Below are 23,211 nucleotides of genomic sequence, written 5' to 3'. Positions count from 1 at the left end.
CATGTATCCCTTGGGCTCCTCAGCAGATAGCCTTTACTGGTCGTGGGCCTCTGCAGATGGAGTTTCTCTGTGCTTGACATGTGAGAGTGTTTTAAAAGGAAAAAAGACTTTTTCATTCCCTGGGGATTTTTTGCTTGTTTTCTAATATTTTCTTACTTCACATCCTATTGACTTTGTAAAACTCTTGTCCACCAAGGCCGTTTTATTTTACCTAGAAATTTGTCAGAAGTAGAAAAAGCCTAAGGATGGCAGTCTGGAGAAAAGACTATCAGGGGGCTGGTATAATCGGTAAAGCTGCTGCCCACTACACCAGCATTCTATGTGGGTACTGGTTTGTGTCCTGGTTTCTCCACTTTCAATCCAGCTCCTGCTAATGGCCTGGGATAAGCAGCAGAAGATGGCCCAAGTGTTTAGGCCCCTGCCCCCACTGTGGGAGACCTGGGTGAAGCTTTTGGCTTTGGCCTGTCCCAGCTTTGGCCATTGTGGCCATCCTGGGGAATGGACCAGAGGATAGAAGATTTTTTTTTTTAACTCTGGCTTTCAAATAAATAAATCTTAAAGGGGGCGGGGGGGGGGGCTAGCAGACGCCCAGGAGTGAGAAGCTAGCTGTCCTACTTGAGAGGTGGTGTTGGCTTGTTAGGTTTGGTGAAGTGAGCAGCGTACAGCTGAGCTGTGGTGCCCAAGACCTGCTTGTTACTCCATTGGTTGGTTATGATAGCAGGGCTTCATCAGACTCCAAATCTTGCTTGCCTTCCATGGTTTGGTTACTCCCCTGACTTCTGCTCTCTCTCTTTTGACAAGAATACTCTGTAAGGTTACCTGGCTTCAGCTGGTTCAGAAAACACTGCTGTTGTGTCATCTCTAGGCATGTTCTTCCCGTATGGTTTAGAGTTTTGCATCGCTGCTGCCCAAGTCATTAAACCTTTTGTTTGTTCTCCCTATTTTCATTTTCCTGGGAGAATGGCAGTCTTAACTACTGCTAGTTGACCTCAATGCTCTTACATTATTTTTCAGTTCCTTCTAACATGGCAACCCGCAGTGTGTCTTGTGAATGAGTTAGCCCATTTCAACAAGGTTCAACTTGAGTGTAAGCTTCTGTATGAGCAAGGTCTAGCTCACTGTAAGGTACATATTGTTCATGCTGCTTGTGCATTTATTTGTTTGACCTTTTTTTTTAAAAAAAATTTTTTTTAAAGATTTATTTATTTGAAAGAGTAATGGGGTAAGAGAAGTTGGGAGCCAGGAACATCATCCCAGTCTTCCACATGAGTGGCGGGGACTCGTGTCCTTGGATCATCCTCTGCCTTCCCAGGCACATTAGTCAGAGGTTGGGTTGGAAGCGGAGCAGCTGGGACTCTAGCTAGCAGTCCAGTATGAGATGCTGGTGTCTCAAGTGACAGCTTAACCCACTGTGCCACAAGGGCAGCCCTTGCTTGCACACTTATAACCCATCCAGGAATATTTTCTGGTTTTTTATACTGTTGAAAGTGATACTGTAATTAAAAATACATACTTTAAACCTGTTGATTCTCTGAAAGAGATGCAGAAGTACAGATTTTGGAAAGTTGTTATTTTTCCTCCTTGCAGAATGGGTCAAAGAAAAGATAGGCTTCTCTTTGGAGCCTTTTAAAACTCCAAATAACATGTATTTGCTTAGGGTACTGAATATAAATAACTCCCAAGAACTCTGGTTTCCCAAGAGCATGCGGACTCCAGGCTGTTCTTCTGCTTGTTTGCATGTGGACCTTAGACTGAGAAGTGAGAGGAGGTGGTGGGAAATCAGTGGTTCCACTTGGTAGCAATGCAGGTAGAAGGTCGGGAAGTGCAAGGTACAGAGTAGTCTCCAAGTGAATGTTTTGGATTCCTCTGATTTCAGTTATCTGTGTCACTGTTTTATCTTAGAGAATGAAGGAGTAGCAGCTGTAGTTTAAATTTTGTTCATTGTTATTTAGAGGTTAGTCTTTGAAACTTTTTGGGATCTGTGGTGATGCAGGTCTTGGAACTTAATTGCTTATCTGACTTTCCCTTCTGTGCTGTAGTATAAGAGCTCACTGTGGAGTGGGGATCCATCCAGGCTCTACCTCTTGCTTGCTTGCTCGCTCGCTCTCTCTGCCCTGAGTCCAGACCACTTCCCATCAATCACTTGGTCCATCCATTCATTCGGTCACACCACCTGTCCCTGTCTAGCCGCTGGCTGGCTCCATGTTGGAGTGTGCAGCAGTGAGGGACCAAGGGAGAGGGGGCGCTTTACAGGGGGTGGGGGTAGGAGAGGAAGGCTGCCTGGAGGAGGCGGCCTTGGAGTTGAACCTGGCCAAGCTGCTGGTCACTGCGCGCTGGACAGTTTGTTTCCCTGAGAGTGGAAGGAAAGCCGCTGGATTAGGAGGATGCTGGATGCCAGTAGCTCTGTGCATCTGGAATGCCACTTGGGGGCTGCTGAGGGCACCAGAGCAGGACGACCGAGTGTGGGGAGGCCTGGGAAGGAGGATGGACGTGGGCCAGGCTGGTGAGATGGAGGCTCAGGTCCAGGCCCCAGGGAGAGGAAGTCGTGCTAGGGCAGGCATGTGCGAGGCATGTTTGGGGCAAGTTCTGTGGAAGAGTCTGGTGCCCCACAAGCCTTCTTGCAGGTTTACAAATAGCGGACGGCCCAGCAAGCGTCAATGTGGGTTGTGGGGAAAGGGTGGCACCAAATTAGGACAAGTGGGCCTAGGCTTTTTGGGACAGAGTGGAGGACACGCCTGGGGTTGGGGGTTGGGGGCACAGCCTGGCACCCCAGCAGGGTCAAGGAGCAGGGGCATGGCCTGCCTGGTGATGCGGGAGAGCTGCCTTTCACTCAGGGCAGGTGAAAGGGCATGGATGGCCCCTGGAGATGTTTAAGCTGGGGATGGGGAAGGGGGCATGAGGCCTAGGGTTGAGGGTGGGGAGAATGAACCACAGGCAGATGGAGTAGTTTGAGGCTGGTTTGTGGCAGGAATCACAGACATGAGTGAGTGGCAGGCTCAGTGCCAGGGTCCTGGGTCAGAAGGAGTGTGGGGGGTGGGATTTGGTGCATTGGATCAAGCTGTCACCTGCCATGTAGGTATCCCATATTGGAGCACCTAGTTGGAGTCCTGACCGCTCCACTTCCCATCTGGCTTCCTGCTGATGTTCCTGGGAGGCAATAGAAAAATGGCCCATGTGCTTGGGCCCCTGCTACCTACATGAGAGACCCAGACTGAGCTCCTGGCTGTAGCCTGATCCAGCCCAGGCTGTTGCAGCCATTTAGTGAGTGAATCAGCGATGCAGGGATTCGCTATGTGTATCTGTCTCTGCTTTTCAAAGAAATGTAAGTAAATAGAGATATTTTTAAAAGAAACAAAAAGGATAACTGAGAGTTAGGAGTGGGCCCTTGTTTGTGATCTGAGCCTTGCACAAAGATAATATACTAAGGATGAAGTACTTGCCTCACTATGCCTTGTTTTTTTCATTAGGTGCAGACCTCTCACCTTGAGTTAAGTCAGTATTTTCACTTGACTAAAATTGATGTCCAGTGCAGTCATAAACAGGCACATAACATACCATGGTCAGCTAAGGTACCTTTGGATTTATACGGATCTAAGTTTGTATCCCAGATTTTCTTTTTTCTTATTTGAAAGGCAGAGTTACAGAGAGAAAGGGTCAGGAGGTAGAGAGGGAGAGAGATCTTCCATTGGCTGCTTTACTTCTCGAATGACTGCAGTAGCTGGAGCTGGGCTGATCCAAAGCCAGGAGCCAGGAGCTTCGTCTGGGTCTCCCATGTTGGTGCAGGGGCCCAAGCACTTTGGCCATTTTCTGCTGCTTTCTCAGTTGCATCAGCAGGGAGCTGAATTGGAAGTGGAGCAGCTGAGATTCCAACCGGCACCCATTTGGGATGCCAGCACCATAGGCAATGGCTTTACCCACCATGCCACAGTGCCAGCCCCCTGAATCCTAGATTCTTACTAGCTGGGTGATGTAGGGCAAGTAACTACTATTTTTGTGAACCTCAGTTTCCTTATCTGTAAGATAGGGATGACTATACCTGTGACTAAGTCTACTGCAAGAATTTGTTGAAAAGTGAAGCATAGTGACTGGCACTTAGTAAATGCTTGAGAAGTGGTAACCCTAATTAAGGGGATATACACTTAAGAAAGAAATTTCCCGCTTGTAATGCTAATTGGAAAATGCAACTATATTTGAAATATTTATTTGGAAGACAATTAGTTATTTTAATAACTGTTGTATTTCCTTTACAAGAGCCCTCCCCAATCTTAACTTTGGGGTTCCCTTTAACTGTGTTTATTATTTTTGGGAACATGGATTTTGTATTTTAGATAATTTGGCCGTTTATAGTTGTAAAGAAAATATACACATATGTAAACACAGATACATATATATTAATGCAAAGTTCTTTTGGTGACTGCTAGATTATATTAAAAAAAAAATCAGAGCTCTGGTGTATTTTTGATTGTGTCAAAATCAGGATTCTAGCCTTGTTACCAACCATATACACAGAGTATGAGAGTGGCAATAGTGCCAGATGGTGAAAGCCTCGTTCTTTTAGTATCTTCCTTCTCAACGTGTTTCCATGAAACATCATCAGAATGATGCAAAAATTGCACTGTATCGTGAGTCTCTGCCATTTGACTTCTCAGGCCAGTCAGGGTTTTGGGTTCATGCCATTGGTATTTAAATATTTGAGTAGCCTTGTGAACTGCAGAGAACACAGTGCAGGTGACTGCTAGTGTTTCAAGGGGCATGAGGGATTCTCTAAATTTTGTTTAGAGAAACCTTTAGTGGAAACTGTGCTTTGGGAAAATCCTGAAGATCTACAAGAAAAATCGACTCTAAAAGCAAGTTGCTCCTAGCACTTTGGGCATCAGATATAAATGACCTCACTCTACCCAAACCAGTGTTTCCCTTGGAAAGTATTTGGAAGTGAAATGAAGTAGTTATCTAGTGATAAATAAAATGGGGAAACTGTGGCTCACACCCTGGCCTGAAGCGCCGGCATCCCATATGTTTGGAGATCCAGCTGCTCCAATTACAATGCAGCTCTCTGATGCAGCCTGGGAAAGCAGTAGAAGATGGCCCAAGCCCTTGGGCCCCTGCACCCACATGGAAGACTCAGAAGAAGCTCCTGGCTCCTGGCTTTGGATCGGTGCAGCTCCAGCGGTTGTAGCCAATTGGGGAGTGAAGCAGCGGATGGAACCTTTCTCTCTCTCTCTCTGCCTCTCCTTTCTCTGTGTAACTCTGACTTTCAAATAATTAAACAAATCTTTAAAATAAGGAATAAAATCAGGAAATTAACTCCCAAATGATTAGTGAAGTTTTAAAGTAGTGAACTCAAAACTTTGGAGTTATTAAACACTTAAGTGTTTATTACAAATATACACGCTTGGCCCACCTCATGCTTGTCAGTCAGAACCCTTGGGGGGAGGACCTGAGCTTCTTTCTGTACCTTACCAGGTGATTTTTCAGATTCAACCTAAAGTTGAAGAATCACTCATTGATGGCTTGTGGTTTTTTGACAGTATTAACTCAATATTGACGGGACTGACATAACCTGCTTTTTATTGATTAATGAAAGATTTATTCACTCATTGAAAGAGCTACAGAGAGAAGGGGAGAGACAGATCTTCCATCTATTGGTTCACTCCCTCAGTGGCCATAGCAGCTAGGGCTGGACCATAATTAATACCAGGAACTTCATCTGTGTCTTGCATGTGGGTGCAGGGGCCCAAGCTCTTGGGCCATCTTCCATTGCCTTCCCAGGCTCATTAGCAAGGAGCTGGTTTGGTAGTAGAGCAGCTGGTGTATGAATTGATGCTCATATGGGATGCTGGCATCCCACACAGTGGTTTAACTTGCCAAGCCACAATGCTGGCTCTTTTTTGTATTTTTTAAAAATTTATTTTGTTTCTTTGTTTATTCACTCAGAATGCAAGCGAGCTTCCATCTGCGGGTTCATTCCCTAAATAGCTTCAATAACAGGAGCCTGGAACTCCATCTGTGTCTCCATGTGGGTGGCAGGGTCCCAAACACTTGGACCATCTGCTGCTGCTTTCCCAGGTGCATTAGCAGGAAACTGGGTTGAAAGTGGAGCAGCTGGACTTGAACCAGCACTCACATGGAATGCGCGTTGCAGGCTGCTGCTTAACCTGCTGCATCACAACACTGGCCCTGATAAACTGGTTTGAGAATGGAGATAAGAACTTAATCCTTAGAAAGGAAGAACGACTTGCTCTCCTCAGCATGTATTCTGATGTATTAGGTGCCTGATGTATTGGAGGCAGTGTCTGAATAGTACCCTTAGGAAAGCAGAAGGTAGCATTTTAGAACCTGGTTGACATTTTGAAATTTGTTTTTTGTCCTAATGGAGGTTGTGTTTTCAGACAAGAACCCACAGGCATAGCATCTGAATAAACATTGTCGTAATTTGCATGATAGACTACTGTGTGTCCCAGTGAAGTTTACAGACTCTCTTCCGTGAGAAATAATTGGAATTCAGTGTCTGTTTGAATATCTTTTTTTTTTTTGACAGAGTTAGAGAGAGAAAGGTCTTCCTTCCGTTGGTTTCACTGCCCAAATGGCTGCTACGGCCAGAACTACGCGGATCTGAAACCAGGAGCCAGGTGCTTCCTCCTGGTCTCCCATGTGGGTGCAGGAGCCCAAGCACTTGGGCCATCCTCCACTGCTTTCCCGGGCCATAGCAGAGAGCTGGACTAGCAGAGGAGCAACCAGGACTGGAACCCAGCGCCTGTATGGGATGCCGGTGCCGCAGGTGGAGGATTAACCAAGTGAGCCACGGTGCCAACCCCTGAATATCTTTCATATAATTATAGAATTAGATATTTTATAAGAAAACATTTTTAAGTCTCTGTACATAGCCCAACTTTCAAAACCTAAGTTTTGCATATGGAAAGTGCTATGCTTCGCTAGTGAGTAGTTATATACTTAGCAGATTTTTTTTTTAAGATTTATTTATTTATTTGAAAGAGTCACTAAGAGAGGGAGAGACGGAGAGAGGAGGAGAGAGAGAGAGATCTTCTGTCCGCGGTTCAATCCCTGAGTGGCCACAACAGCCGAGGCTGGTCCAGGCTGAAGCCAGGAGTCTGAAACTGCATCCAGGCCTCCCACATGTTTGCAACGGCCAAGGATGTGGACCATCTGCTGCTGCTTTCCCAGGCAGGGAAATTATCATTGGCAGGGAGCTGGACTGGAAGTGGAGCAGCTGGACTTCAGACTGGTGCCCGTGTGGGGTGCCGGCATTGCAGACGTGGCAACGCGGCATAACCTGTTGCACTGCAGCACACTGCAAGCCCCCTTAGTCGATATCTGAATACACAAACTGGGGGTGGGGTGGGGGGGTGTTTTCTTCAAAAGTTCATGGAAAGTGCATATTCTGAAAAAACCATGCATCAGTTTCAAGATTTTTTTGTATCAAAATTTTATCTTTTAATTCAGTTTTCCAAAGTTTTTGAAGTACCCTGTGTCTGTAAATAAAGGCTTTTTCCGTTTATAATAACAAGGAAAGCATTGAGGAAGGGATGATGATCAGATATTTTAAGCTATGAACACCCTAAGTGTTCAAGGTCTTACTTATGTAGATAACATACTAGGTTTCATAACCTGAGTGAGAGCTCACCCGGCATTTGTAGGTGTTTACAGTACTGTTGACACATGGAGACCAGCACTGGGAATCTGAAGGAGCTAGTATGAAAAAAGCCAAAAACAAAAACACAACACACAGCAGCAGACAAATCTTTGGAAGGAACAAAATGTCCTAGACCCATAGGCCACCCTTTCTGTAGTGAAGGACAATCCATAGACTGTTGAGTGTGTCTGGAGACACCCATTTAGGTAGGAATGACTTCTCAACTGGCTGATTTTTGGAATCACAGACCTTAACACTACCCACGGCAAATGCTTGACATTCAGGACTCTTTCACCTCACTCTTAAAGCAGTGATCCCAATCTGTGATCCTGTGACTGCTGATAATGTGGAAAGATGACGCACTGGGAAGGGGGAGGGTACTCATCAGATGACTTCAAGATTTCAGAAAAGCCTGATAAATGCCTCCCTCATAAGGTTAGACAGATTATCAGGAGTATATATTTTATTTAGAATCAAGGCAAATTACTGTGGTAATATTGTCTTAGCAGAGTCCCTCATGTACATGTGGTCATCCCAGCCCTGGTAGATGAGCAAATCAGGAAGATCTGTCGGACTCTTGTTCGATTATTTTTTGTGTGTATGGTATCTTTCTTCAAATTATTATTTTGCAGATAAATCCTATGGGTCCAAGTTGGTCGTCTTACATTTTTTTTTTTAACGATTTTTATTTATTTGAGAAGTAGAGTTACAGACAGAGAGACAGAGAGAAAGGTCTTCTTTCTATTGGTTCACTCCTGGCTGCTCTACATCTGATTCAGCTCCCTGCTAATGTGCCTGGGAAGGCAGCGGAAGATGGCCCACATGCTTGAGCCCCTGTACCCAGGTGGTAGACCTGTAGAAGTGCCTGCATCCTGGCTTCAGTCTGGTCCATTCCTAGCTGTTGTGACCATTTCGGGGAGTGAACCAGCAGATACAAGATTTCCCTTTTTGTCTTGCCCTCCCTCTCTCTGTCACTCTGCCTCTCAAATAAATAATAAATCTTTTTAAAAAGTTATTTATTTGAAAGGCAAAGAGAAAGAGAAAAGAGATCTTCCATCTGGTTTACTCCCTGAATATCCATAATGGCTGGTGCTGGGCCAGGCTGGAGCCAGGAATTCATTTCAGATCGCCTGTGTTGGGTAGCAGGAACCCAATCACTTGAACGATCACCACTTCCTCCCACGGTCTTCACTGGCAGGATGGTAGAGTCAGAGGGCAGAGCTAGCTTGAACCACAGGGATAGAATGTGGGCATCTTCACCACTAGAGTCGGTACCTGCTCCTGGTTTTCTTACTAGTTTATGAATTTGTTGAGAAAAAATAGAAAATAAGTAGTGTGTATGATTGTTTTCTGAAGTTATATATTTTGAGATAACTCAAGGTATATTTGTTCCTGTGGTATGTGAAAATAGAACTCATTTTCCTAACAAGTATTACCACAAGTTAGGTTTCATTATAAATGTTAAGAATGGAAATATCTGACTATTTCCTGGGCCTCTCTGACTTTTCTAGATGAGAAAATCTTACACTCCCTTCCTATGGCATCTATCGCAGTGTGTTGTAGTTCCTTGGCCATGTTTTGTGTTCTTGAGCTCTACGGCAGGACAAACTTAGCACAGTGCTTTTCCTTTAAAAAAACAAACAAAAAAAGATTTACTTACTTTGTTTGAAAAGCAGAGTTACAGAGAGGAAGAGACAAAGATTTTTTTTTTAAAGATTTATTTATTTGAAAGGCAGAGTTACAGAGAGGCAGAAGCAGAGAGAGAGAAAGAGAGGTCTTCCATCCGCTGGTTCACTCCCCAGATGGCTGCAACAGCCAGAGCTGAGCCAATCTGAAGCCAGGAGCCAGGAGCTTCTTTCAGGTCTCCTACTAGGTTGCAGGGGCCCAAGACTTGGGCCATCTTTTACTGCTTTCCCAGGCCACAGCAGAGAGCTGGATTGGAAGTGGGGCATTTGGGACTCGAACTGGCGCTTATTGAGGGATGCTGGCACTGCAGGTGGCGGCTTTACCTGCTACGCCACAGCACCAGCCATGAGATTGACTTTTCCATCCTCTGGTTCACTCCCCAAATAGCTACAATGACTGGGGTTGGGCCAGGCTGAAGCCAGGAGCTTGGAACTCCCATCTGTGTCACCCACGTGGGTGGAAGGCATTTTGGCCTTCTTTGCTTTCCCAGGCATGCTAGCAGGAAGGTCAGAAGTGGAGCAGCCACAACTTGAACCAGTGCTTGTAAGTGATGCCATAGTGCAGGCAGTGGCTTAACCCACTGTGCTACAGTGCTGTCCCCAGCGACAATATTGTGCAAGCTTAGCACAGTGCTTTGTATCTGCATAATATTCAATAAATGTGTGTTCAATAGATGGTATGTACAAACTTCAGTAATAAGTAAGACTTTACAACCAAACTTATGTTGATTATTCCCAAACAATAAAATAATTTGGACAGCTGTGGAATTTTTTATTTTTTTATTTTCTTTTATTTTTGACAGGCAGAGTGGACAGTGAGAGAGAGACAGAGAGAAAGGTCTTCCTTTTGCCGTTGGTTCACCCTCCAATGGCCGCCGCGGTAGGCGCGCTGCGGCCGGCGCACCGCGCTGATCCGATGGCAGGAGCCAGGTGCTTCTCCTGGTCTCCCATGGGGTGCAGGGCCCAAGCACTTGGGCCATCCTCCACTGCACTCCCTGGCCACAGCAGAGAGCTGGCCTGGAAGAGGGGCAACCGGGACAGGATCGGTGCCCCGACCGGGACTAGAACCCGGTGTGCCGGTGCCGCAAGGTGGAGGATTAGCCTAGTGAGCCGCGGCGCCGGCCCAGCTGTGGAATTTTTAATCATGGAATTTGATGTATACTATAACAGAATAAATTTTTTAATAGATTATTGAAGGCAGAGTTAGAGGATGAGATAGAGATGGAGAGAGAGATCATCTGTCCCATTGGTTCACTCCTTAAATGGCCACAACAGCCAGAGGTGGGCTGATCTGAAGCCAGGAGCTTCTTCTGGATCTCCCATGTATCTCTTTGGCCATCTTCCATTGCTTCCCCAGGCCCATTAGCAGAGAGCTGGATCAGAAGTGGAGCCGTTGGGACTCTAACTGGCACCCATATGGGATGCTAGCAGTACAAATGGTGGCTATACTTGCTACACTACAGCGCCAGACACATAGCATAAATCTTTTCTTTTCTTTCTTTTTTTTTTTTTTTAAGGAGATTTATTTATTTATTGGAAAAGCAGAGTTACAGAGAGGCAGAGGCAGAGGCAGAGAGAGAGAGAAAGGTCACTCCCCAGATGGCTGTAACGGCCAGAGCTGGGCAGATCCGGAGCCAGGAGCCAAGAGCTTCTTCCATGTCTCCCATGCAGATAAAGGGACCCAAAGACTTGGGCCATCTTCTGCTGCTTTCCCAGGCCATAGCAGAGAGCTGGATTGGAAGTGGAGCAGCCAGGTCTCGAACCGGCACCCATATAGGATGCTGGTACTGTAGGCGGTGGCATTCACTGATACTGTCTTGGGTTAAGTTGTTCTCTCTGGTAGCCCTTACTGTGTTTTGTGGTATTGATTGTGTATTAACACTGAGAGGTCATAGCAGATTATTCTTAAGTTTCCTGACCTGAAGCCTGACATTGAAGCCCTTTTATGTAACACATCATGAATCTAGTTCGTAGACAGCATGCTACTCTTGTTGATTATATTGCCATTCCCATGTCCAGAAAAATCCAATGCTTTGTGTTGGTTCTATGTTGCAGAAAGCATAACCCCTACTGTAGAGCTAAATGCCCTGTGCATGAAACTTGGAATAAAGCCAATGTATAAGCCTGTTGACCCTTACTCTCGGATGCAGTCCACCTACAACTACAACATGAGAGGAGGTGCTTATCCCCCGAGGTATGTATATATTTGAGATCTTTTGAAAAATACAGGAGAAAATCTTCCAGTCCTTTACATAGGATACCATCTCTAGATTGTGGAGTGAGTAATGGTTTGGTCTTTTTGCCCACCAAGTGTTGAAGTCAGTTTTAATTGTGCAACTGTGTCCTGGTGCTTTTTTTATCTTATCTTTGGAACGGACCTGTATGTATTCCTCATTTGCAGTGTGGCTTGTGTTCCCCAAGCCGTGTAACTGCTTTGAGCAACTGAATCATATTTGAAGATGATCCTGTAACACCGTGATTCTCACCATTTGTAGGTTTTCAGATGATTGGTTATTGGTTACATTTTTTAAGAAAAGATCTATTTGAGAGCAGAATTACAGATAGAGGGAGAGACAGAGGGAGAGGTCTTTCATCTGCTGGTTCACTCCCCAAATGGCCACAAGGAGCAGAGCTGGGCCCATCTAAAGCCAGGAGGGAGGAACTTCTGGGTCTCCTACGTGGTTCCAGGGGCCTGAGCATTTGGGCCATCTTCCACTGCTTTCCCAGGCATTAGCTGGGAGCTAGATCGAAGTGGAGCAGTCAGGACTCGAACCGGCACCACAGGTGGATGCTTAACCTACTATGCCACAGTGCCAGTTTCTATTGGGTATATTTTTAAAGAAAGATTTAGTTTTTTATTTGAAAAGCAGAGTTACAGCGGGAAAGGGAAAGAGATCTTCATCTGTTGGTTCACTCCGCAAATGGCTGTGATGGCTGAGAATGGGCCAGGCCAAAGCCAGGAGACAGGAGCTTCTTCCAGGTCTCCCACATGGGTGCAGGGGCCCAAAGATTTCAGCCGTCTTACACTGCTTTCCCAGACGCATTAACAGGGAGTTGGATCAGAAATGGAGCAGTTGGGACTCAAACTGGTGCCCATATGGGATGCCATTGTTGCAGGTGGCAGCTTAAACTGTTAAGCCCACTTTTTTGGCTTTTGAACTGTGTTTTATAGATAACCTTGGTGTAATAAAATATTAATTGAATCCTGTAATGTCATGCATTGGAAACCTGCTTGGTGATAATAAGATGTAGTGGAAAGATTGATGATCAAAGTGGAAGTCTATCTCACTACCCTTCTTGAAGCAAGGGAGCTGGGCAGGCAAAGCCATTTTAAAACTGTGAGCTCTGATGTATAAAAATCTGGGCTTTTCTAGTGTATAGACGTTGGGATTTCCAGAAGTGAGTATCCTTTCTGAAAGACTTCTTGCTTTAGAATTCCCATCCTACTATGGAGACTTCTAAGTGCAAATCTAAAGTTTCTGAAATTAGAGCCAGTTAATAAGTTTGTCTCAATCAAAGCCTAATCCATTTTAGATTTTGTCAGAACAGATTAGTATTATAAATTCAACTCATTTAATGTATAAAATCATGTGTCTTATAGAACATAAATTCAAATTGCCACATAATATCTGTGTATAATCTAGGTCAGGTTTTTATACAATTTCTTGATGTATTATTGAGAAGTCATTATTAGCAAGTAAGTGTTAATGTGATTAGGATTCATGGTGAAGGAGATACTGGGAGTTGCCAGAGCATGTATGGATGACTTATCAGAGACCCTAATTTTCCTGACCCCCCCTTTTATTTTTAGGTACTTTTACCCATTTCCAGTACCACCTCTGCTTTATCAAGTTGAACTTTCTGTGGGAGGACAGCAGTTTAATGGCAAAGGAAAGACGAGACAGGCTGCGAAACACGATGCTGCTGCTAAAGCTTTGAGGATCCTGCAGAGTGAGCCACCGCCCGAGAGGCTGGAGGTAAGGAGGGCAGGGTTGAGGCTCCTTGAACACTTTGGGCAGAGCAGCAGAGGTATGAAAAAGACATCGCCTAAAATTACTTTTTCAAAGAAGGTGCATCTACAACTGCCCTAATTTTTATTATTTGATAGTCTACAAGATTTTGTGCCTTGTAACTTTTCTTGGACTACTCTCCCTGCCCCCAACTTTTTCCCCTCTATTTAAAATTTCTCAGCAAGACAATCTCATGCTACTCTTTTCACTCTGGAATGGTTTTGAGTGACGTCATGTGGTGTGACGTTGGGAAAGTTGTGATCCAGTTGCTTCGTGAAGAACATGCACGAGGCATTCTTCAGTGCTGCGGATGTGCCCGTCCATCTGCTGTGATCAGCGGCCCCAGCGTAGAGAGTTGTGAAGCTGTATTACATAGAAGTGCCTGTCACTGCTGCACAGCAAACCCTCCCAGAGCCTAGTGATGGCTTCCGCATTGCCAGGCATTTACTTTGCTCAGGAATCTGCAGCTTAGGCAGAGCTTGGCACGGGTAGCTTGTCTTTGCCACACAGCTTTGGCTGAGGTGGCGCTACATGCAGGATCCACTTTCCAGATGGCTCACTCACACGGCTGCTGAGTGCTGGCTGTCAGCGGGTAACTGAGCTGGGGCTCTGGCCTGGTGGCCTCCGTTCCTCTGTTGGTGGGTCTGCACACTTCCTCACTTACATGCAGGGTTCTGAGAGTGGGCATCCTACACAATAGCAGGTGGAAGCAGCTGTCTGTTCCCTAAGGCTTGGGCCCAGAAATCACATCATCACTTCTGCTATACTCTGTAGGTCACACAGGCCCATGGCCGTGGTTCAAAAGAAGGAGAGATAAAACCCCTATTCTAGAACTTTTTCCATTGAGGCAAAAAAAAAATCTTATCAAATATGGCCTGGGAAGGCAGTGGAAGACAGCCCAAGGGCTTGGGCCCCTGCACCCAGAAGCAGCTCCTGGCTCTGGATCAGCTCAGCTCTGGCTGTTGGGGTATTTGGGGAGTGAACCAGTGGATGGAAGATCTCTCTGTCTCTTCCCTTCTCTCTAACTCTGCCTTTCATATAAATAAACAAACCTTTAAAAAAGATCATAATAGTAAATAATAAATTCACCATTTTATGTGTACAGTCCAGTGACTTTTGGTACCATATCCACCTTTTTCGAAAACCCCTACTTTTGGATGAGAAACATGTTAAAGAATTTGGGTTCATGTTTTAAAACTCATATAAGAAAAAATGATTTTGGCCGGCGCTGTGGCTTAACAGGCTAATTCTCCGCCTTGCGGCGCCGGCACACCAGGTTCTAGTCCCGGTTGGGGTGCCGGATTCTATCCCGGTTGCCCCTCTTTCAGGCCAGCTCTCTGCTATGGCCCGGGAGTGCAGTGGAGGATGGCCCAAGTGCTTGGGCCCTGCACCCGCATGGGAGACCAGGAGAAGCACCTGGCTCCTGGCTTCAGATCAGTGCGATGAGCCGGCCACAGCAGCCATTGGAGGGTGAACCAACGGCAAAGGAAGACCTTTCTCTCTGTCTCTCTCTCACTATCCACTCTGCCTGTAAAAAAAAAAAAAAAAAGGAAAAAATGATTTTAACTTGTCATGATTAAATAGGAACATAATTGTTAAGAAATCTGACTGCATGACACCGAGGGGTCCAAGCATTAGTAAATATTTCTGGCAGTATGAAGTCATCACAAATCTAGTTACCAAAGGTAAGAAGAAACTCACACATAGAAAAACATTATGATTTCCTGTTTAATCCCTATAGGACATATTACTTGAAAATATCTCTGGGTAGCCTTTGACTTTTCCTCCCCAGGAGATCAATTTACAAAGAACAAGTAGATCATGTGCAGAACTTCATGATAAGTGAGTGAGGGGGCCATATGGAGTTGAGTGGACCCGGGCAGGGGCTTTCTGAGGTCCTTTGTGTCCAATTGCCACTCTCTAGCTTCGGGACTGGCCATAAGGGGTGTCTTGTCCCTTTGTTTGTTATGCCGTGTTCCCTTTTCCAGTGTAATCACATTCTCAATGGAGATGATCTGTTTCCAGGGTCCACTGAGGACCAAGTAAACATTTTTTGGTTTGTTTTTAAGATTGATTTATTTTTATTTTTTATTTTTTTATTTTTGACAGGCAGAGTGGACAGTGAGAGAGAGAGACAGAAAGGTTTTCCTTTGCTGTTGGTTCACCCTCCAATGGCCGCTGCGGCCAGCGCGCTGTGGCCGGCACACTACACTGATCCCAAGGCAGGAGCCAGGTGCTTCTCCTGGTCTCCCATGGGGTGTAGGGCCCAAAGACTTGGGCCATCCTCCACTGCACTCCCGGGCCATAGCAGAGAGCTGACCTGGAAGAGGGGCAACCGGGACAGAATCTGGCGCCCCGACCGGGACTAGAACCCGGTGTGCTGGCGCCGCTAGGCGGAGGATTAGCCTGTTGAGCCACGGCACCGGCAAGATTGATTGGTTTATTTGAAAGAGAATTACAGAGAGAGGGAGAGACAGATCTTCCATCCACTGTTCACTCCACTCATGGCTGCAATGGCCAGGACTGGACTAGGCCAGAGCCAGGAGCCAGGAACTCCATCTGGGTCTCCCACATGGGTGGCAGGAACCAAATACTTGGGCCATCTGCTGCTGCTTCCCCCGGTGCATTAGCATGGAGTTGGGTTGGAAGTAGGGCAGCCAGGACTTGAACTGATGCTCATTTAGTATGGCTGGGTTGTAGGCAGCAGCTTAACCTGCTGCGCCACAGTGCCGTCTCCCCCCAGATAAAAGGGAAAAGTTTAGTGAAGTTCACAGGATGAGCTTCCAAGTGGCGAGATTTGCTGAAACACCGGACGGTAATATAACAAGAGTTATTCTGGGGATCTTCTGGTTTTGTTTTTTTTCTTTACTTGACTTTGATGCTAATCTAACTGGAGTCAGTTGGAGGAAGTATTTCTCAGTTTTTTCTAGCCAGTAGTTGCTAGACACTGGTATGTGAGCTGTCTGTCGGAGTTGCCGAATTTTAAAACAAATTCCTAAGCCATAGGATTTTCATGCAGTAGATCTCAAGTGAAACTCGGCAATCTGGCGTCTGTCTAGTTTGTTTTTGTTACTGTCTTCCTGGAGTAATTCTAAAGCAGGATCAGTGTTTGGGGACCACAGATACAAGTGTTACTAGTGCTTCCCTGTCCCCCTCTGGTCTTCCGTGGGAGTAATGACAGCACACTACAGAGGAAAAGGGCCTTTTGGTGTCTCTGGCCTGATAGAGAGTTGCTCACTAGAGCTGCCTTGGTGGCACAGTCCTGAGGGTAGTAACTGTAGCAGACACACTCCGGGCTTTGCTTTCATCGTGTCACCTGAAGTCCATAGGAGTTGTGCTGGGAGTCATGGAGGAATCTACTTGTGCTGTTCAGCTTCCTTCCCCTTTGGCTCTGTTTTGGCTCTTTATAGTTAGAAGTGGGGACAGAGCCTTTCAGAAATGGCTCCAAGACTGGCCTTAACCAGTGCTTCATAAACAAAGGTCATTTCATAGAATGAGACTTCTTTAACGTAATATATTGCGTGAGTGTGCTTCCCGCTCATTTTACTAGGCGTTCTGGTAGGTAGGTTACAGAGAGGAAGGAGAGACATTTAAAACATTTTAATTAGATAAAAGGAGATCTCCAGTCTGCTGGTTCACTCCTCAAATGCCCACAACACCCAGGGCTGTGCTAGACTGAAGCCAGGAGTCAAGAACTCAATCTGGGGCCCAGCACTGTGGCTTAGCAGGTAAAGCCGGCATCTGCAGTGCCATCATCCCATATGGGCGCCGATTTGAGTCCCAGCTGCCCCACTTCCGATCCAGCTCCCTGCTATGGCCTGGGAAAGCAGTAGAAGATGGCCCAAGTGCTTGGGCCCCTGTACCCGTGTGGGAGACCCAGAAGAAACTCCTGTCTCCTGGCTTCTGGCTGTTGCAGCCATCTGGGGAGTGAACCAGTAGATGGAAGGACCCCCCCTCCTCCCCCCGCCTCTGCCTGTCTGTAACTCTGCCTTTCACTGCGTGGCAGGGGCTCAAGCACTCAGGCCATCATTGTTGCCTCCCAGGGTGCGCATTAGCAGGCAGGTAGAATTGGAAGTGAAGCTGGGACTTGGACTCAGGCACTCTGATACAGGATGCAGGTATCCTAAGCTGCATCTATTTTTTTTTTTTTAAAGATTTATTTATTTATTTGAAAGTCAGAGTTACACAGAGAGAGGAGGCAGAGAGAGAGAGGTTTTCCATCCAATGGTTCACTCCCCAGATGGCCGCAACAGCCAGAGCTGTGCTGATCCGAAGCCAGGAGCTTCTTCCTGGTCTCCCACGTGGATGCAGGGGCCCAAGGAGTTGGGCCATTTTCTACTGCTTTCCCAGACCATAGCAGAGAGCTGGACAGGAAGTGGAGTAGCCAGGTCTCGAACCAGCGCCCATATGGGATGCCAGTGCTTCAGGCCAGGGTGTTAACCCACTGTGCCACAGCACTGGCCCCCCTAAGCTACATCTTAACCACTATGCCAGATGCCCCCATCCATGAAATTTTTTTGAAGTAACTTTGTATTAGGCCAGTGCCGTGGCTCAATAGGCTAATCCTCCACCTTGCAGCGCCAACACACCGGGTTCTAGTCCTGGTTGGGGCACCGGATTCTGTCCTGGTTGCCCCTCTTCCAGGCCAGCTCTCTGCTGTGGCCCGGGAGTGCAGTGGAGGATGGCCCAAGTCCTTGGGCCCTGCACCCCATGGGAGACCAGGAGAAGCACCTGGCTCCTGGCTTCAGATCAGTGCGTGCGCTGGCCGCAGCGGCCATTGGAGGGTGAACCAACGGCAAAAGGAAGACCTTTCTCTCTGTCTCTCTCTCTCACTGTCCACTCTGCCTGTCAAAAAAAAAAAGAATTATCTTTGTATTTTATAAAACTGGGATGATACTTATTACCTTTTCTTCTGGTATTATGAATATAGTGAATCATGATTCCTCAGAGGACTCAAATTCAATATGCTTGTTTTAATAGCTGCAAAGTCCTATGGTGTGAACCAGCTTACTTTTTCAACAGGGGCTTATTTAGGCTGTTTGCTGTTTTCCCTGCTATAAAATGGGTAAGGAGAAAATTTTGTAGTCGAATCTGTGTATATGTCTGTGATTATTTCTGTGAGCCACAGTCCTCCAAGTGGAATTATCCAGGCAAGGCCTATGCATGGGGTTATCTGTGGTGTCCATGGTGACATGGATGGCCATGTTCCTCCTTAGAAAGTGAGACCATTTTAGACTCCTGCCAGAAGGGCATAGAACAGCCTGCCAGCATTAGAAATTATTTTGTTTTAAACCAGTGGTCGGTTTTTCCATTGAATATTTGTAGAGCACGTGGTTGTGTGGTGGATTGATCGCCTCTTCTAGACAACAGCCAATAAAGCCAGCATTTATCCATAGGGCAGTGGAGCTCTGAGGAAAGAATAGCCAGAATTGTCCTCACCTCTATGGAGCTTAGTGGAGTGATATTCACGTTGGTGTCATCAAAAAGGTCAGTGAGTACTAGGATGACCAAGGAGCCAGGATCAGGAGAACATGACATGTCCAGCTTAGTTTGTAGGAATGGTGATGTGTTCCGAGAAGTCTCTCCAGGAAAGAGCCAATTCAGCTGAGACTAGGACTAGCAGAAGAGCAGGGGCAGTACGTTCCCAGGAGGAGCGTTAGATAAAAATCTGGGTTGGGAGGGTATATGAGGTGTGTTTGTTTGTTTGTTTGTTTGTTTTAATTTTTATTTATTTGAAAGACAAAGTGACAGAGATGGAGAGAGAGAGAACTTCTTTCTGCTAGTTCACTCTCCAATTGGTGGCAATAGCCAAGGCTGGTCCAGACTGAACCCAGGAACCTGGAACTCTGTCTGGGTCTTCCACATGGGTGCTTGGGCCATCTGCTGCTGCGTTACCAGGCACATTAGCGGGGAGCTGAATTGGAAGCAGAAGAGCCAGGCTAGAACTAGCGATGGCTTAACCCATTGTGCCACAACACTGGCCCTTGTTTTTGTTTTTTAATGTAAAAGTTTGTGCTGATAAAGTATGGCTTTTTTTTTAAGTGTCTGAGTTGTTTAGAGCAAGATGGTCATACCTATGGTTATCTGCAATAGAGAAAAAACAGGAGTAGCTTAAACGTGTGTTACTTGGGAGATGGTTTAATCAGTGAGTACACATTGATCTCAAGGGGTCCAGAGTGTGTTACACGTACACATGGGTACAAGAGAGAAGGCCTGTTAGGGTTTGAACATTAGTCTCTCTGAACTTGGGGATTTAGTTGCCAGAGTCTTAGGATAATGATGGCAGAGTCCTAATATAATTATGGTGTTCAGAGATGGTCTTTTGGGAAATGATTAGGGTTGGATCGGGTCGTTAAGGCCTAACCTACGAGTGAATCCTGGTGGCTGCATGAGGACAGAGAGAGACTACAGATAGAGAAGAAGCCAGATAGACACACCCTCTGTGCCTCATGCCCTGTGATGCTCTGCGCCACCTCAGGCCTCTGCCAGTGAGAAGGACGTCACCACATGAAGCCCCTACTGGCACCTCCAAACCTGGGAGACTCTTAAGACCAAATTTCCTTTCTCAGACTGCTTAAGGTATCTTGTTACCGAAACAGATGGCTAATGTAGGGGCCACTGTCATCTTTTGGGGGGATCGAGATGCAGAGCTGTTACTGTTTATACACTGTGATCTGGTTTGTACTGGCTGTGTGTATTTATGTGTTATGTTAGAAGTGAGTAGTTTATGTTTTGAAGGTTTTTAAAGATTTATTTATTTGAAAGGCAGAATTACAAAGAGAGAGAGAGAGAGACATCTTCCGTCCACTGGTTCACTCCCCAAATGGCTGCAACGGCTAGGGTTGGCCGATCCCATCTGGAGCCAGGAGCTTCTTTCAGGTCTTCCATGTGGGTGCATGAGCCCAAGCACTTGGGCCAGCTACTGCTTTCCCAGGCCATACCAGAGAGCTGGGTCAGAGGAGGAGCAGCTGGGACTCGAACCAGCGCCCATATGGGATGCTGGCGCTTCAGGCGAGGGCTTTAACCCACTGCACCACAGTGCCGGCCCCAAGTGTGAGTTTTCAGATGATAGATTGGATGGGTTTTCCCAGCCTCAGGAATCAGCAAGTGAATAGTGTGTTTCTGTGGCATATGAAAAAGGAAGTGTGGTGTTCTCATCTAGTCGATCAACAGGAAGGACTTTGTCACATAATATTTTGTAACAAGAACATGGACCCTATTTGGATAAAAGAGAAAAGTGTGTGTGGCAGTATTTTTGATGCTTTATAATGTTTGGCCACCAACATTTATTTCTTACCACTTAGTGTACATAAAATAAGTGGACAGATACAAAAGAAAGTATGTATAGCAGGTAATTGGGAAGAAACAATGCTAAAATGAAAACACTGGATTGATCCTTCTATTAGTGTTGATAAATCTAAAAATGAAAACATTGGTAATTGTGGAACAAAGAAGGTGACTTTCTTCAGTGGATTTATGAGCAGTGATGGCTCACTTAGTTAGGTTCCTGCCACGCTTGTGAGACACCTGGGTTGCATTCTGGCTCCTAGCTTTGGACAGGCTCAATCCTGGCCATTGTAGACATGTGGGGAGTAGACCAGTGGATTGGAGATGTCTTTCTTTTGGTCTCTGCCTCTCAGATGGGGGAAAAAAAAAAATCTGATGGTAGTACTTAATGTTGGCATTTGTGAAATCCAGGACAATTGCCTATTACATTTTTATCAGAATTTTTTCATATTCTTGAAATAAATTATAATTAAAAATTAAGAGATTGGTTGACACAGTAGGATAAGCTACCACTTGCAGCAGAGGCTTCTCATACTGGAGTGGTGGTTCGAGTCCTGACTGCTATGCTTCTGATCTAGCCTCCTGCTAATATGCCTGGGAAAGCAGCAGAAGATGGCCCAAGTACTTGATTCACTGCCATCTATGTTGGAGACCCAAATGAAGTTCCTGGCTTCTAGCTTTGACTGTGTCCAAACCTATTCATTATAGCTGCTTGGGGAAAGACTCAGTGGATGGGAAATCTCTCTCTGTCAACAGCTCTGCCTTTCAAAAAAAAAAAATCTTAAAAACACACACACACAAAAGTTAAAACTCAATAGGCTGATATAATGAACAAACCAGTTGAAAATTGATATCTGCTTGGCCATTGGAGTCTACATCAGCCTCAGCTGCCATTTAGTTCCAAAATTTGCTCTGGTTACATGTAGAGAGAATATTGTTATTGATATAGCATGAGGTTATACTTTTTAATAGTTCATCTATTAAAAAATCTGTGGACACTCTTCCAAGCTACTGTAACAAAGCTTTAATCTGTGTACAATAATTGGTTAAACTGTTGGCACAAGTTCAAGTGTTTGATATGAAAAACATACTTGTTTGGTTATTGCTTTTAAAATTGAGGTAAAACATACACAAGAGATGTAATCATTTCTAGTGAACAGTTCAGTGATATTAAATATATTGTTGGTATCGGGTCGCTATCTCCACTCTCTGCTGTTAGTTCTGCTTCATCATCCCAAGTGAATATTCTGTACCCATTAAACAAGAACTGCACTCTCCCCCATTCCTGGTCTCTGGGAACCTTAATTCTGTCTGTGAATTTGCCTGGTTTAGGAACCTCATGTAAAGTGGTTATTACATTAAATTTTCCTTTTAGGTATTCTGTATTTATTTGAGAGCGGAGAGTGCGGTGCCAGAGTGTACTAGCTCCCATCTGCTAGTTCACTCCCCAGATGTCTGCAGCGGCCAAGTTTGAGCTGAGGCTGGAGCCAGGAGCTGGAAACACAATCCAGGTCTCTCATGTGGGTGGCAGGAACTCAGTTAACTTGAACCATCCCCACTGTGCCCCAAGGTCTGTGGTGAGGGGAAGCTGGATCCAGGAATTGAACCCAGGTACTCTGATGTGGGATGCAGCATCTTAACCTCTAGGTGTGAAATGTACACTCAGGAGCAGCTGTCTGATGCAGTGGTTAACATGCCACTTGGCATGCTTGCATTCCATGGTGGCGTGCCTGGTTTCAAGTCCAATCTCTGCTACCAGTGCCAGCTTCCTGCTGATGTATGATCTGCGAAGCATTAGGGTGGTCCAAGTGCTTAGGTCCCTATCATCCATATGGGAGATCCAAGTTGAGTTCTAGGTTTCAGACCTGGGCCTGCAGAGCCTCAGCTGTTGCGGTCATTTGAGGAGTAGAGTGTGGATGAAAAATTTCACTCTTGGCCGGCGCCACAGCTCAATAGGCTAATCCTCCGCCTATGGCGCCGGTACCCTGGGTTCTAGTCCCGGTTGAGGCGCCGTATTCTGTCCCGGTTGCTCCTCTTCCACTCCAGCTCTCTGCTTTGGCCCGGGAGGGCAGTGGAGGATGGCCCAAAGTGCTTGGGCCCTACACCCGCATAGGAGACCAGGAGGAAGCATCTGGCTCCTGGCTTCGGATTGGCGCCAACGCCGGCTGTAGCGGCCATTTGGGTAGTGAACCAACGGAAAAGGAAGACCTTTCTGTCTCTCTCTAACTGCCTGTCCAAAAAAAAAAAAAAAAAAAGGAAAATGTCACTCTTTTCCTACCTTTCAAATAAATTAAAAATTCTTTGAAAAACATTACATTTGGGGGCAGGCCTTGTGGCATACATACAGGGGTGGGGGGTAAGCTGCTGTGCGGGATGCCCGCATTCCATACCCGAGTGCTGGTTTGAGTCCTAGCTACTTTGCTTCTGATCCAGCTCCCAGGAAGGCTGAATTGATGGCCCAAGTAGTTGGGTCCTTGCCACTCCCCTAGCAAACCTGGATAGAGTTGTGGCCTTCCAGCTTTGGCCTGGCCCCTCTCTGGCAATTGGGGTGATCTGGGGGCGTGAACCAATGCATGGA

The 23,211-nt window shown here is 46.0% G+C and overlaps 1 protein-coding gene across 5 annotated transcripts in view; it reads left to right on the top strand.

Moving 5' to 3' along the window:
- The window catches only part of STAU1 (staufen double-stranded RNA binding protein 1), a 69,969-nt gene that overhangs the window by 21,262 nt on the left and 25,496 nt on the right, over window positions 1-23,211 (top strand). For 4 of the 5 annotated variants that reach the window (XM_062204332.1, XM_062204330.1, XM_062204333.1 and 1 more), the window contains 2 exons: window positions 11,392-11,530; window positions 13,148-13,313. In XM_062204332.1, the coding sequence (XP_062060316.1) occupies window positions 11,392-11,530; window positions 13,148-13,313 (305 nt within the window). Of the gene's footprint in view, window positions 1-6,620; window positions 6,795-11,391; window positions 11,531-13,147; window positions 13,314-23,211 lie in introns of those variants that run through there. The other variant, XM_062204334.1, reaches the window with a different exon arrangement.

The sequence above is a fragment of the Lepus europaeus genome, chromosome 10 (assembly GCF_033115175.1).
Source record: "Lepus europaeus isolate LE1 chromosome 10, mLepTim1.pri, whole genome shotgun sequence".
NCBI classification, from domain to species: Eukaryota; Metazoa; Chordata; class Mammalia; order Lagomorpha; family Leporidae; genus Lepus; species Lepus europaeus.
Note: the sequence above shows the minus strand (reverse complement) of the source record. Positions and strands in the feature narration are given on the sequence as shown.